The sequence below is a fragment of the Xiphophorus hellerii genome, chromosome 6 (assembly GCF_003331165.1).
Source record: "Xiphophorus hellerii strain 12219 chromosome 6, Xiphophorus_hellerii-4.1, whole genome shotgun sequence".
Taxonomy (NCBI): domain Eukaryota; kingdom Metazoa; phylum Chordata; class Actinopteri; order Cyprinodontiformes; family Poeciliidae; genus Xiphophorus; species Xiphophorus hellerii.
The window spans coordinates 25,911,944-25,925,463 of record NC_045677.1 but is presented as its reverse complement, the minus strand read 5'-3'; the positions used below and the strand labels follow the sequence as shown (position 1 = coordinate 25,925,463).

At 35.5% G+C, this 13,520-nt stretch overlaps 1 protein-coding gene across 1 annotated transcript in view; it reads left to right on the top strand.

Annotated features, from left to right (window-relative positions):
• The window catches only part of LOC116722249 (contactin-associated protein-like 4), a 104,652-nt gene that overhangs the window by 51,183 nt on the left and 39,949 nt on the right, over positions 1-13,520 (top strand). The window contains exons 6-12 of the mRNA XM_032566456.1: positions 3,696-3,871; positions 3,955-4,101; positions 5,800-6,067; positions 9,564-9,713; positions 9,795-9,957; positions 12,072-12,178; positions 13,266-13,385. Coding sequence (XP_032422347.1) covers positions 3,696-3,871; positions 3,955-4,101; positions 5,800-6,067; positions 9,564-9,713; positions 9,795-9,957; positions 12,072-12,178; positions 13,266-13,385 — 1,131 coding nt within the window. The remainder of the gene's footprint in view (positions 1-3,695; positions 3,872-3,954; positions 4,102-5,799; positions 6,068-9,563; positions 9,714-9,794; positions 9,958-12,071; positions 12,179-13,265; positions 13,386-13,520) is intronic.

The window sequence follows — 13,520 nt, the reverse complement described above, 5'->3', positions numbered from 1 at the left end:
TGATCCTCATTATTTCAGTTTCTGCCTTTCTCTTTGTTTTACTTCGGAAACCCTTCATCCACGGATCAGAAGTCTTGGTTTCAGACTTTGTAATTTCGTTCATCTGATTTGTACATTGGCCTGGAGCTCAGTCATGCTCCACTTTGCTGCGCTAACGACGACTCATTCTCCTTCAGAGAAGATATACTTTAAAAAGCAACAGTACGACCTAATACAACATTTATTTTAAAACATACAAACCACAGTTTTTAAAAAGTAAATCTTTTGTTATTCAAGACACTGGTCATAAAAGTCACTGCTATCATCTGCATGAGTTGTTAAGTTTTCTGAAATAGTAGGTTACAAATAAATTAACAATTATGATCCTCTTAGGGATGATTTTTGTATTTTTTGTTATGGTAAAGTTCATTGATATATCAGCCTGGTGTGTTACGTTTACCCATAAACACCAACTCACAATTCACATCAATTTCATTCATTTTATTTTAATCAAGCTAGAAAAACAAATTAATGCTGATATGCATCTGAACTTTATGTTTGCCAAATTTTCAACACTAATATTCAAGTCCTCTGCTGTGGCCAGTAATTATGATGATCTATTTATTTATTTACTTTTTGATAAGTGATGTAATAAAATCCCAAATGGCTTACCATTCTCATTGCACACACAACATTTTCCTTTCCAGTGTTTGATAATTAAGGTTGGAGGTGATTAAAATGGTTATATCAGAGTATGTGGGATAATGCTGCAGCATAATCAGACCTCCTGCTCGGCCTAATGAAATTTATGGTGGGACGTGATTTACAGTTACTTCACTGAAAGTATTTAGGAGAACTTTCAGGAATCAATTAAACAGCCAATCCGACCACCTGCAACTTTAATAAAACATCCCATGGTTATTAGCATCTATTCATTTATGAATATGCTTTTTAGTGAAAGTTATGCTGAGTAAGTTGGGACAGTTTTACAGCCAGGAAGTAATTAATTTTATTTAGCATCTTAATTCTTTTAGTTCCTCCCCACATTGAGACACAGTGGACAAAACAGATGATATAAAACAGACACCAATGTTTCATCTTTTCATGTCTGGTTGCCGACTCTTTCTCAATATTCAATATTTATGATCCCATCAGCAAGGAGCTCATTGATTACAGTGACCTCTATTACAATTCAGATCACAATCTGGTGCAAGGACTCATTTGCTTGGAGCAATATTTGGCTTTTATATTCTGCACCTCAATTTTTCAGAACAAAAATTCAAAGCACTCCATTATTGGAGTATAAGGACAATTGTAGATACAAAAAAGGAGTAGTACATTTACGGCAAAAAATCTGAGATTTTCAGATTAATCTCAGAAATTTTACAGGAAAAAAATCAGAAATTTTCCAAAAGTCAAAATTTTTAAACTTTTGAAACTCAGGAATTTCCATTTTTTTTCTTACAAAATTTTGGAAAGATTTCCCAGAGTTTTTCTAGTACGTTTTTCACTTTTCAAACTCAGAAATTTCAACATTTTTTTTCTTTCTTTCATTTCTGAGATTAATCTCAAATTTTTTTTCTTGGCAAATTTTTGACTGTTGGAACTCAGAAATGTTCTTGTTTTTTCTAAAAAGAAATTCCGAAATCACAATTTCAGATTTTTTTTGGAGGAAATTTACTACTCTTTTTTTCTACCTACAATAGCCCTGATATGCTTGTCATAACATGATGTGTATACATAATCCTTGATTATTTTTTTTTTGTCACAATACCACAAAATATATTCAGTGCATTTTATTTAGATTTTCTGTGATGGACCAATGCAATTGTGTGTATAAGAGTGGAAAGAAAGTGATTTTCAAAATGTTTTGTCATGCACCTATTGGTGAATGGAGTCCATTTTTGTGTAAATCAATATTTGTATAAATAAATACAATTGTTCTCTTATTATTCAATCCGTTTTCTGAAACATCACTGTCAATCGTTGTGATGGCAGCGTCAAAAAACATTCATATCCACAATCCCAAAAAATCTGATTCAGGGGCTAAAATATGGACAGATAACACTTAAGAAGAAAACTTGTGACAGTTTCAGTGCAAAGCTTCCCAATTTTGCATGTTAATAATATATTTAGCTAATTGGACTGACTTTCACTGCCGTCAATCATCACATTAACGCATAATTTCAGTTGCAGAATCTCACAAAGTTTGTTAGTGACATTTTGATGAAGAAAATTCTTGAAAGTGTATGTTAATCATAGTCGATATTGTAATCACACATATTTATCCTCATCATTTTCCTTCCAATTCATGGTTATGCACTACTTTATTGCAACTGTGATATATGCATATATATATATATATATATATATATATATATAAAGCGTACTGAAATTGAAATAGTGCGAGGGTTATGTTTTTTTTTCTTGCAAACTGTACATTTATTGATGCCTAAAATAAATGACCCTTTGTTTCAACTTGCAAAATGTTCAGTAATGGGTGGGTGGAGCTTCAGACTGTGATATGGAAGAGCAAAGACAGAAACTACTTCATAAATGAATATCAATTCATTCTCCTTGTTTGCACTCTCATATTGATTCCCGTTTTTACTTTTTCTTTTCAATTATTCAAGTTGTAATGAAATCTTCCCTCTGGAGAGATTCTATCATGCAGTCATCTTCCTGGTCTCACTACTTCATACAAACTAATAACTGTTCCATTGTTCCATTAATCAATGCAAGTCAAGAAATCTAATTTGCTTTCATGTTGTGCTGTCGTCTTTTATTGACTGCTGCTTCTCTTTGTTTTTAATATACTAAAACTTTCACAGCATTTTTCTCCATGTAAGTGAAGTTGCATTTTTTTTTACTTTAAACTTTTAGTGAAATACTTTGCACTGCAAACAACACAAAGTCTTACAAAGTACTTTAGTCCAGTTTCTGGTCTAAATAGCTTACTACAATTGAAATAAGACAAAATTAACTTACAAGGAACTTTTCAACAAGATATGTGAGCTTGTTTTAAGTCAATTATTCCTTGATATTGATGTAAACGTACTTGCTAGATTGGCAGATTTTTCACTTACAGCAAGACATTTTTCCATGTTATAAATAGTGGAAATAGAACTCTTTTAATCGAGTACTATTTTACTTGTAACAAAGGAATTATTTACATGAACCAAGTAACCAAGTGAGTTTTGTCTTATTTAAAAAAATACTTAGTAAGATTTTGTGTTTTTGCAGTGTAAACTCACAAAATATTAAAACATGTTCCTCTGTTTTTTTTACCAAACTTTACATTTTCTCTCTGAAGTTAAAATTGATGTTGCCTTGCTAATATCTTATGCATTTTTAATGCTATATTGTATTCAGTTCTTTCTACTCTTCCGTCTTACAGCAGAAACAAGTTTTTTTTCTCTCAGTTCTTTGGGGATTCTGGAATGCATTCACTAATTCAGGTCTGCTGGTGCTCATTTATGATTAATGATGCGTTCCCTCTGTAGTCTTTCAAATTAGGCTTCATAACATATTTGGCTTCTGTTTTTCGCTGCTGGTATATAGATGTTGACAGGAGTCTCCAGCGAATTTGGAGAAGGTGACCTCGCCGTGATCCCCCCCCAGTAGTCTGAACTGAATGAAAACATTCAGAGCAGAAAAGAAACTTTTACTCTATTGAAAACTTAATAACTTACATTTTTTTGTCTATGTAATTTTAGGTAGGACTTTATCTGCTGAACCTCAACGTCTTGCAGCTCTTGGAAGCCTTTTGGATGATCAGCATTGGCACCATGTGGCAGTGGAGCTGCACGGCCTTCACCTCAACCTCACAGTGGATAAACACACACTGAGGGTTAAAATCCCGCCACAGTTCCACCACCTCGACATACAAGAGGTTTGATGAACTGAAAAGCTGCCTCAGCTTACAGCATAAATCCACGGTTCTGCGTTGCTAATAATCTGTGTTTGGGATCACAGCTGAGCGTGGGGGCAGTTCAGGCTCTCGGGTCTCACAAGCCATTTCACTCCAAGAGGAACTTCCACGGCTGCCTGGAAAACTTGCTGTTCAACGGTCTCAACCTGATCGAACTCGCTAAAGTCAAGGACCACAAAGTTTCTCTAGTGGTAAGTTTAATCAACCACTAGGACTGCTCCTCTGCTAGGAGTATCTATTCAGACTGGTTTTAAAAATAGATCTGTGGCTACGTTCACACAGCAGGTCTTGAGGGTCAATTCGATTAATTTTTATAATTTTATAGTTATAATTTTCAGTCATTGTTTACATCCTGATTTACTGCGTCTGGCTTCTTCTGGTGCAGAATTATGACACATGTCTCATAGAAATAAAAGCCGGGTAAAATGCGACATGCCTATTGACATGGCAGACATTTTGAAAACAATCAAATCCGCATCAGAATTGTTTTTTGGTGAAAAGATCTGCAGGGACACAAATCTGTTTGGACTAGTATCTAGTGCAAATATCTTAGTACATTGACAAAACTAACTTATAAGTAAGTTTTCAGCACAACATAGGAGTTTGTTTAAAGTCTATAATTCCTTAATATTGATGAGAAAGTATTAGACATAAGTGAAATCGTACTTTATATAATATATAAGTACTTTTTCATTAATATCAAGGAATTGGTGTAAAACAAACTCATATGTTGTTTGAAAAGTTACTTATAAGTTAGTTTTGTCTTATTTCAAGTGTACTAAGATATTTGAACTTGAAACTGGTAAAATTTTGTTTTTTTTTCAGTGTAATTATTTCTTTATATGCTTTCATTGTTGTAAATGATTAGAAATAATTTACCAGGTTCCAGTTAGAATCGTTTATTATTTTTTTGTAGCTGGGGTTAATTTTGGTTACCTGCTCACACTTTTTCGCTTCATCTTGAGAGGAAGATGGTTCTTTATAAATAAAATGGTAAAGAAACAAAAACATTAACAGCAGAAAGAGAAACTCGACATTTAAAGTGTCCTAATAGTGTTTTTCCCGTTTAATTTTCTTCTTATTTCAGCTGTATCAGAGCCTTTAATGTTTCTACAGACATTAAAGGAGCCATCGCTCTTAGGAGAAAGTGTGAGGAACTCCTGCTGGGGATATTAAAAGCAAATTCAGACTGTGGACGAACATGTTCAGACTCTTGAAGTCAGGTGTTGTAATGAGGCTCTAACTCTGAAAGGGACTGTCAGCAAACTTACGGCCACTTCCGCTGCAGAAAACTACAAAGTGCTTTTTAACGTTCTGCGGAGGACGCCTAATAAGAAAAGAGGTGGAGGAGATATCTTGTCAGTTCCCAGGGTTTTTAAGGTAACATTTTCATGAGGCAATGAAGCCTACTGAGACTTGAATCATTGCACGTCATTTTAAGTGCACCACAAAGAGTTTTTACATGTCATCTGTGCTTCCATTGCATTGTAAAAGCAACTGGGAATAAAACTTCCCGTATATCTGGCACTGTTATAGTTTACTGCTGCACCCTGAGCAATGGACAGTTTCATCATCACTACTGAAAACAACAATCTGATGATGCAGGGCGCTCTCTTTTTTCTGTTTTTGATTTTTTTTATCTTTTACCGTTGCGTGAGGTGACTTTGGTATTTTTAAGTATTCGTTTCTAATCTTATCCCAAGCTTTGCTGTTATCAATATGGAAATACAGTTGTCCTCCTAAAGGAGACTCGCTGATGAGATCACCGTGACAGAGGCCACATCAACGCGCCCTCTGCAGCTGATTAATATTCATGTTTTCTAATGCTTTAGCTCTCCAGTAATCATTTAGTTCACTCTAAGTTTTTTTTTTCTTTTTTGTTTTTCAAGGGCAATGTGACCTTTTCCTGTGCCGAGCCAGTTCCTGTTGCCGTGACGTTTCCCGGCCTCCAGAGCTTCCTCCAGTTGCCATGGACAACGCCGTCGTCTTCGGGGAGCGTGTCGATTGGGTTTCAGTTTCGGACCTGGAACAAGGCGGGGCTTCTGCTCACCTTTGAGCTCCCTCAACAGGGAGGCGTGGCCTGGTTGTTTCTGAACGAGGCGAAACTCCGCCTCCAGATCCAGAAAGGAGGACGGGTTCTGCTGGAGCTCAGTGCAGGTCAGCTAAACACCACTTCTAGACTACAATTTAATCAGTAGTCTATTGTCATAAGAAACCATAAACAAGTAGCAAAGTTTGGTCACAGTTATGTATCTGCATATGTTTCAGGATGTTGTGCATCCCTTAAAACAATCGGAACGAGTGTAAACATAATTGTTTCCATTATATAGCTACTCCAGCAACACTTTATTTGAAGGGGAGTGCATAAGACTCACATAACACCTGTCATAAACATGAAGGAGTCTTCATGAATGTCTGTTTTAAGTGTTATTTGTTAAATAATTACACTTAATGTAAAGTTGCACAAAATGTTGCATTAAAAATCCATTAAATGTGTCAGTTTTGCATTATTCTGTAAATACTTACACTTTTAATGCAAAATTTAATTAAAACCTGCATGAAAAGTGTCAATTTTGCATTAAAATGTCATTATTTACCAAATGACACTTCATGACAACAGTGATAAACATTCATGAAGACTCCTTCATGCTTATGACACTGTCATGTCAGTTATGCACACCCCTTCAAATAAAGTCTTACCACGATTCCAAAATAAATTGTCTCATGATTCAACTGACCCCAAAGCTAAAATTTAAACTTTGTTAGTACACACACCTAAAATGCTACACTTTTATCTTCGGTTTATGTTGCAGCTCATACATAGCATGATTGATATATAAAACAAATTAAAAAATATATAATATTGTCTACACATAATTGCTATAAAACTTATGATGGAATAAATTTACTTTGAAAAGTGAAAATTGTAAAAATCGAAGCACTTTCCCCATTAGTTTCTTACATTTAGAAACTTTGTTTAATGAGGCCTTCCTCCTAACCATTTGGCCACAAGATCAATGTTTTTTTTTACTGATTCCTAGCATCAAGGGATGGCTCAACGTACCCCAATCTAGGCCAAGGCTGGGCGATAAATTGATTTCATGGAGTAATCAAATTGTCTGTTTTCAAACATTTCATTTGTGGAGATTCTGGATTTTTTTCTCTAATTCAGTCCAATTTCTATTGATCCACCCCAGAATGGCCATCTTGTTTGACAAGCATGTTTTACAGAACCTATTTTTTTTTCAACTTTGATATCAGGTCAATATATTTTGTTTATTAGGTTCTCATGTTAAACATAAATAAATTGAGTTTGACAAACTTAATTTGACTACAAGTAACAAATTAACTCAATATTTTTACAGTCGGAACTCCATTCTCTTTGTATGTTGTTTCTTCACCATTAGCGCCTGGAACAATTTATACACAAGCATGATTAACAGCGCGAAGACCCGCTTCCTGGATCTGATTGGTTGTTTTTGACCAGGAGTGATGCATTTCTGCAAACTGCAATAGTAGCACTGCCAAGAGCTAGATTTTTTTATATCTCAGATGACATAGTCTGAATAAATATGTAAAAAACATTTTTTTTTTGTAAAAATTATATACTGCAACTTTAAAGGGGATTTTAAAAAGATGTAGCGCACCAACAAATATGCATATTGACAATGTTGCTGTTGCATTATAATCTGAACATATGTTTTTTACTGATTGCTGGTAGTTGATCACATGGTGACCCTGAAGTATGAAGTTAGTCTGAGTAGCACAAAAACTGTTAAAAACCTTTCGAGCAACTGATTTTTCTCTTCCTCACGTCATCTTGTCCCTAAACTCGGCGACAGCGCTTCTTTTTGACTGCATGACAAATGGGTTTTGTCCCTCAGAAACCTGCCCAATTTACAAGGGTGCATACTTTTGCCCCCGTTGGGATCTTCAGAGGTGACTGACCTCTCTGTCAGGGGCCTTAGCACAGCATTTATTTACTTTTGCTTGTAGAGTGGGATTGTTTAGCTGTTTTGTGAGATCCCATGTGTTGCAGCCAGAACAATGGATAAAAGTCAAGCGCACAGCAGCCGTGTTGCAAAGTGTTGCTTTAATATGCTACTTTATTTAGTCTGCTGTAAATGTGATTAGGTTGTATCCTTTCATTACTATCCAGTGTGAAGGACCCCTACCTAGGGATGGTCTTTTATCATACAGTTTATCATTTATCATGAAATTTTATTTTATCATGATAAGAATTTTGATTTGTGGTTGTCATAATAGATTTCAGTTACTGATGGTACATTAAAATTCAATTAAATTCCTTTTAACCATATCAAATGTTATTAAAGCAATTTAAGAGCGGTCAGGTAAGAAACAACTTTCCAAATGCAAACACATTTCACCCACCGGTTATACAAAAAAAAAAAAACTTCTGAGAGCCACTACTATTTAGTTACTCTATGTAAATGTATATGGATTTGCAAAGTTGTAATATCATTTACCGTTTGGTGAAGAATGTACATACAAAATCTATATACAATTTTACCTTATTAGCAACGACAATAGCTTTATGAATAAATATTAGATTACACATGTTGTTTGGTCCCTGGAAGAGGACACTGCACAATACCCCAAGATGTTGAAATTATGTTGCCAAATCGTTGCCAGAGGAAAAAAATTGACAAAGGATATAATGAGATATTGATGCACTTCAACAACAAACAGATACTGAGGTCTGACGAAGCTCTGTGTGGGTTTGGAACAAGTCAATCACAGAAAGAGTGCAACTAACCTGCTGCTGCTGTTTCTGCTGTCAATATGTATGAATGCGCCTTGAAATGCTTTCTTAATTATGAGACATGATTTCCAAAAAGCTGGTGATAGGCTTGCACTGTAAAAACTCTAAATCCCACAGAGTGTTTTTGACAAGTTTCTAGTGTACATATCTTAATACATTTAAAATAAGACAAAACAAACTCGCAAGTAATTTTTCAGCAAGATATAGGACCATATTTTAAGTAAATTATTTTAAGTATAATTATAACAGGACATTTTTCCCATGTTTGAAATAATCTGCCAGTGGAACTGATTTAAATCAACATTAAGGGTTTACTGACTTCAAAAAGGTCCTATTTTATGCTGAAAAGTTCATTTTGTCTTATTTTAAATGAACTAAGACATTTGCACTAGAAACTAGGCAAAAATACCTTGTAACATTTTGTGTCTTTGCAGTATGGATTAGTTACCGCACTGCAAAAAAACTAAATCTTACCAAGTTTTTTTTTCTAGTTTCTAGTGCAAATATTGTAGCACACTTAAAATAAGACAAAACTAATGTATAAATAACTTTTTAACAAGATATGAGAGCTTGTTTTAAGTAAAGAAAATCCTTAAAATTGATGAAAAGATTTTTGTTCCACTGGCAGATTATTTCACTTGTAACATGGGAAAAATTTATTGTTATAAAGTGAAATAATCTGCCAATGGAACAAATTTTTTTCATCAATATTAAGGAATTAAAAGCTCCTGTATCTTGCTGAAAAGTTACTTGTAGGTTAATTTTGTCTTATTTCAAGATATTTGTCCTAGAAACTAGACCAAAAAGACTTGCCAGATTTGATGTTTTTGCAGTGTAATAAAGGATTTTAAATGGGAATCTGTCTTTAAGGTTCTGCACTCAGTGACGGCCAGTGGCATTCAGTGGCACTGACCTCCGGTCGAAGTCATCTGAGTGTCTGTGTGGATAAAGATGAAGGCGGCAGCGCTCAGGCCAGCCCGTCATTTCCTGTCGCAGTAGAAAGTCACCTCTTCTTCGGTGGTAAGAGCTGAAACAGATCCTAACTGAGCAGATCAGTCTAAATTAAACTTTAGCATCATAACTGTCTTGTCTTCTCCTCAGGTTGTCCTGCTGGAGATGCTCCAGGATGTAGAAATCACTTCAGTTCCTTCCAGGGCTGCATGCGTTTACTCAGTCTGGACGGCAGGATTATGGACCTGATCGCGGTGCAACAGCTGGGAAATTACAGCAACCTGCAGATTGACATGTGTGGAATAATTGACAGGTTTGTAGTTTAAACAATGTTGATTACTCTGACATGATACAGAAAGTGTGACACCTAAAAAAAGCTTTATTTGAACCTTTAAGATGCAGTTTTTATAGATAAGTCAGAAAACAAATCTATCCTTCCACTTCTTTCTTCCTTTCTTAATTTCCCCCTTCCTTCCTTCTTTGCTTTGATTTCTTTCCATCCTTCTTCCCATTTCCATCCATCCATCCATTCATGTTCTCCTTTATCCCTTCCTTAGCTCTTTCCTTCCTTCCTCAAATTCAGCATTTTACATTTTTAAGATATTTTATTGTTGGTTCTGTAAGTGAAATCTCATCAAAGATATGCAGCCCCAAGATGTAGCGACTTTTCTCTGATCATTCATAATCCACAGTGTTCAGGCGACTGTGGTCACGTTTGTAGTCAACAAATAATTAGGTTATGCAACTTCTACTTTCTGAATTTTTTGCATTTACCTCAGGATAATATTTTGCATTTACAGTTATTACCATGTGACAAAATGAAAGTATCATATTTCATGTCTGCTCAGAATTAGCTCGAATCTCAGAGGTTAGAAAGATGCAGAAATGCGAAGGAAAGCTAATCGTTTTTCTGTTTTGGCTTTACACCAAACAGCGGCACGATTAATGAGACAATTGCAGCAATTATAAACACGATTTTAGAGCCTGAGAGGAAACAAGACAGTCGCTAAAAAACCCAAACACACACTCAGCTGCTCTCCACATAAACAACCACAGGACGTGAACATGGACTCAGACACTAGTATCCACAAATCCTTGGCAGATAGGGAGAAACTGCTTGAATGATTTTAATTAAATGTCTCTCAGGTTTTGCATCACAATTCATCAGACTACAGCTCCTCCACAGATCTGACTTTTCAGTTGGAACAAAGAGAAAAAAAGAATCTGTTTTCCTGTAAAAACAGAAAAATATACAGTGTGCTCCCTCTGTGTTACCCTGCTGATTTGATATGAGCCACCTGGGACAATTTCTGCAGGAATGTCAGGTGGAAAATGAACTCAGCAACACTGTTTCAGCATGGTACCTTATATTCCTCAGCAGGTTATTACTGTATTTTCTGCAGGGGGAGGGCTGAGGCAGGTTAGTGCTGCTGCAACCAGCAAAGAGTATTATTAGACAAACAGTCCATTAACAGCACAAATTGAATGCAATCCGAAGGGAGCTCTGCGTCACCTCTGTACCCCACAACTCCACACATTTAGCTTTTTCTACCTTAACAAACACAGGTCTGTTCAAAACATCAGAACAAAAAAGAACATTTCTTCAGAAGTCCATCATAAAAGGATTCAGCACTACACAGAAAGCGGTTGTTTTTTTTTTTTAACTGAACTGTAGATTTGTTCGACTATTTTTATGCCAACTTAAATATTTTATGGTCACAGGAAAGAGTTGTGCACGTTTGCTGTGCTCAACAAGCAAAAGGTAGAGAGTTAAATAATTGAGATCAATAAGAAAAGGGATCAAAACAAAAGCCTGCTGCTGCTAATCAGACGCAACTGACGGTCTGATCGTCATCAGTTGCTGCGTTTCCATTACAAATGTGCGCAAAATTTTGGCCGTATTCCGCAAATTATGAAAAAAAAACACAATTTCGGTGTTTTCATTAAAATCACGTGACTATGTTTCTTCTTCTTCTTCTTCTTTAGATTTTAACGGTACCTTGCATCCACTGTTGGACTACTGCCATCTCTTGGATTTTATTACTCATTGCCTTTCGTCAATTTCTCCTAATGAGACCAGTATTTTTCAAAAAAACGAGATATATTTCCTTTTCCTTCATTACTATGAAGCAACCACATTTTCATATTTCAGTTCCTTATTAAAACCTATTTCCATATTCAATAAGTCTTTAAAAAAAACATCATCCTCCAATAACTTCCTGTCATCTTCTTCTTCGTCGTTTTTACCGGCGTCAACATCCGGTTGTTAATCATGTTAAACAAAAGTGTTTTCATCGCGGTTTTGCGAAATAAATCAATTTTGAGTGGGCAAACATCTGATAAACCCCAAACTCAGACTAATTACAGGCATCAGCGGACTAAAGAAATGTTAAAATCGTGAAGAATCTTTCCGTATTTGTCTTTTAGGTGCTCTCCGAGTCGCTGTGAACATGGCGGCTACTGCAGTCAGACCTGGACCGTCTTCCACTGCAACTGCTCCGACAGCGGCTACAGCGGCGCCACCTGCCACAGCTGTGAGTCAGAGATTGGAGCATTATTCCTACGAATAAACCGTAAACGTTTATTTTTAAGCTTACATGTTGTGTTTTTAGACTTTAGACTTTTACACTTTATCTGACTTTTTTAAAATTATTTTTTTAATCTCGGTTCCTTTTAATTATTCGCTTTCTGTTTTTACAAATCTGTTTTGCTTGTTGTTTGGTTAAAATAATGTATTCGCTGTGTATCATTTCTGAAATATTGTACTCTAAGTTTCAATAAGTTTAACTGTATAAACATTGCACTACAAAAACAAAAAAATCTTAGTTTCTAATGCAATTATCTTAGTACACTTGAATAAGACAAATCTAAGTTACAGGTAACCTTTAGTAAGATATAGGAGCTGAAGTGAATAATTCATTAATATTTACAAAACAGTTCTTGTTACATTGGCAGATTATTTCACTTATAAGAACAAATATTTCCCATGTTATAAGTTAAATAATCAACCAATGGAATTAGTACTTTTTCATCAATGTTAATGAATTATTGACCTAAAACAAGGTCCTAAATCTTGCTGAAAAGCTATAAATTAGTTTTTTTCAAGTGTACTAAGATATTTGCACTAGAAATTAGACTAAAAATACTTGGTAGGATTTTGTGTTTTTGCAGTGCACAAAAAGTTTAAATGATCTCCGACCATTTATGATTTTTTTTCCGGTCACATATCTTCCTCACTTTCCTTCCAGTTTTTAATAACGTGTTGCACAACTTTTAATCAAGTTTTAGTAGCTTCTGCAATTTCTTCAGATGTTTTCTCAATGATTTGACCCATTTTAAATAAACAAACATCTTTTTAGGACCCTGGGATGTGTCTGTCTACATGTTTTTTAAAGAAGTCAGTTGGAGTTAAACAACTTGTTGCCTGCTGAAAGTTAATCTTTGATGTAGCAATTATCCGAAAGGAGGTTATTTGCAAACTCTAGTCAGAGACATTTCTTGTCCAGTGTGTTTCCATGTGAAGCAGCAATCATAATTTTTTCCAGCAGTGTTTGGTCTTCATCCCTGTCTCTGCTCCTCTAGGCGACTTCCTGACGATGTTCTCATTATTTTTCCTCCCAGCTGTGTATGAGCAGTCCTGTGAAGCGTACAAACACAGCGGCAACACGTCGGGATATTTTTACATCGACGTGGACGGCAGCGGACCCATCAAACCACAGCTGGTCTACTGCAACATGACAGGTATCACACACACACACACACCAACTCTCTATTAAGTCGTAACTTTGTTTTGAATGCTTGGAATTTGCATAATTGCAAATGATGATTCTTCACTCATCTCAGTCTGATTCACCTTATTTTCTACCTGCCTGCCTG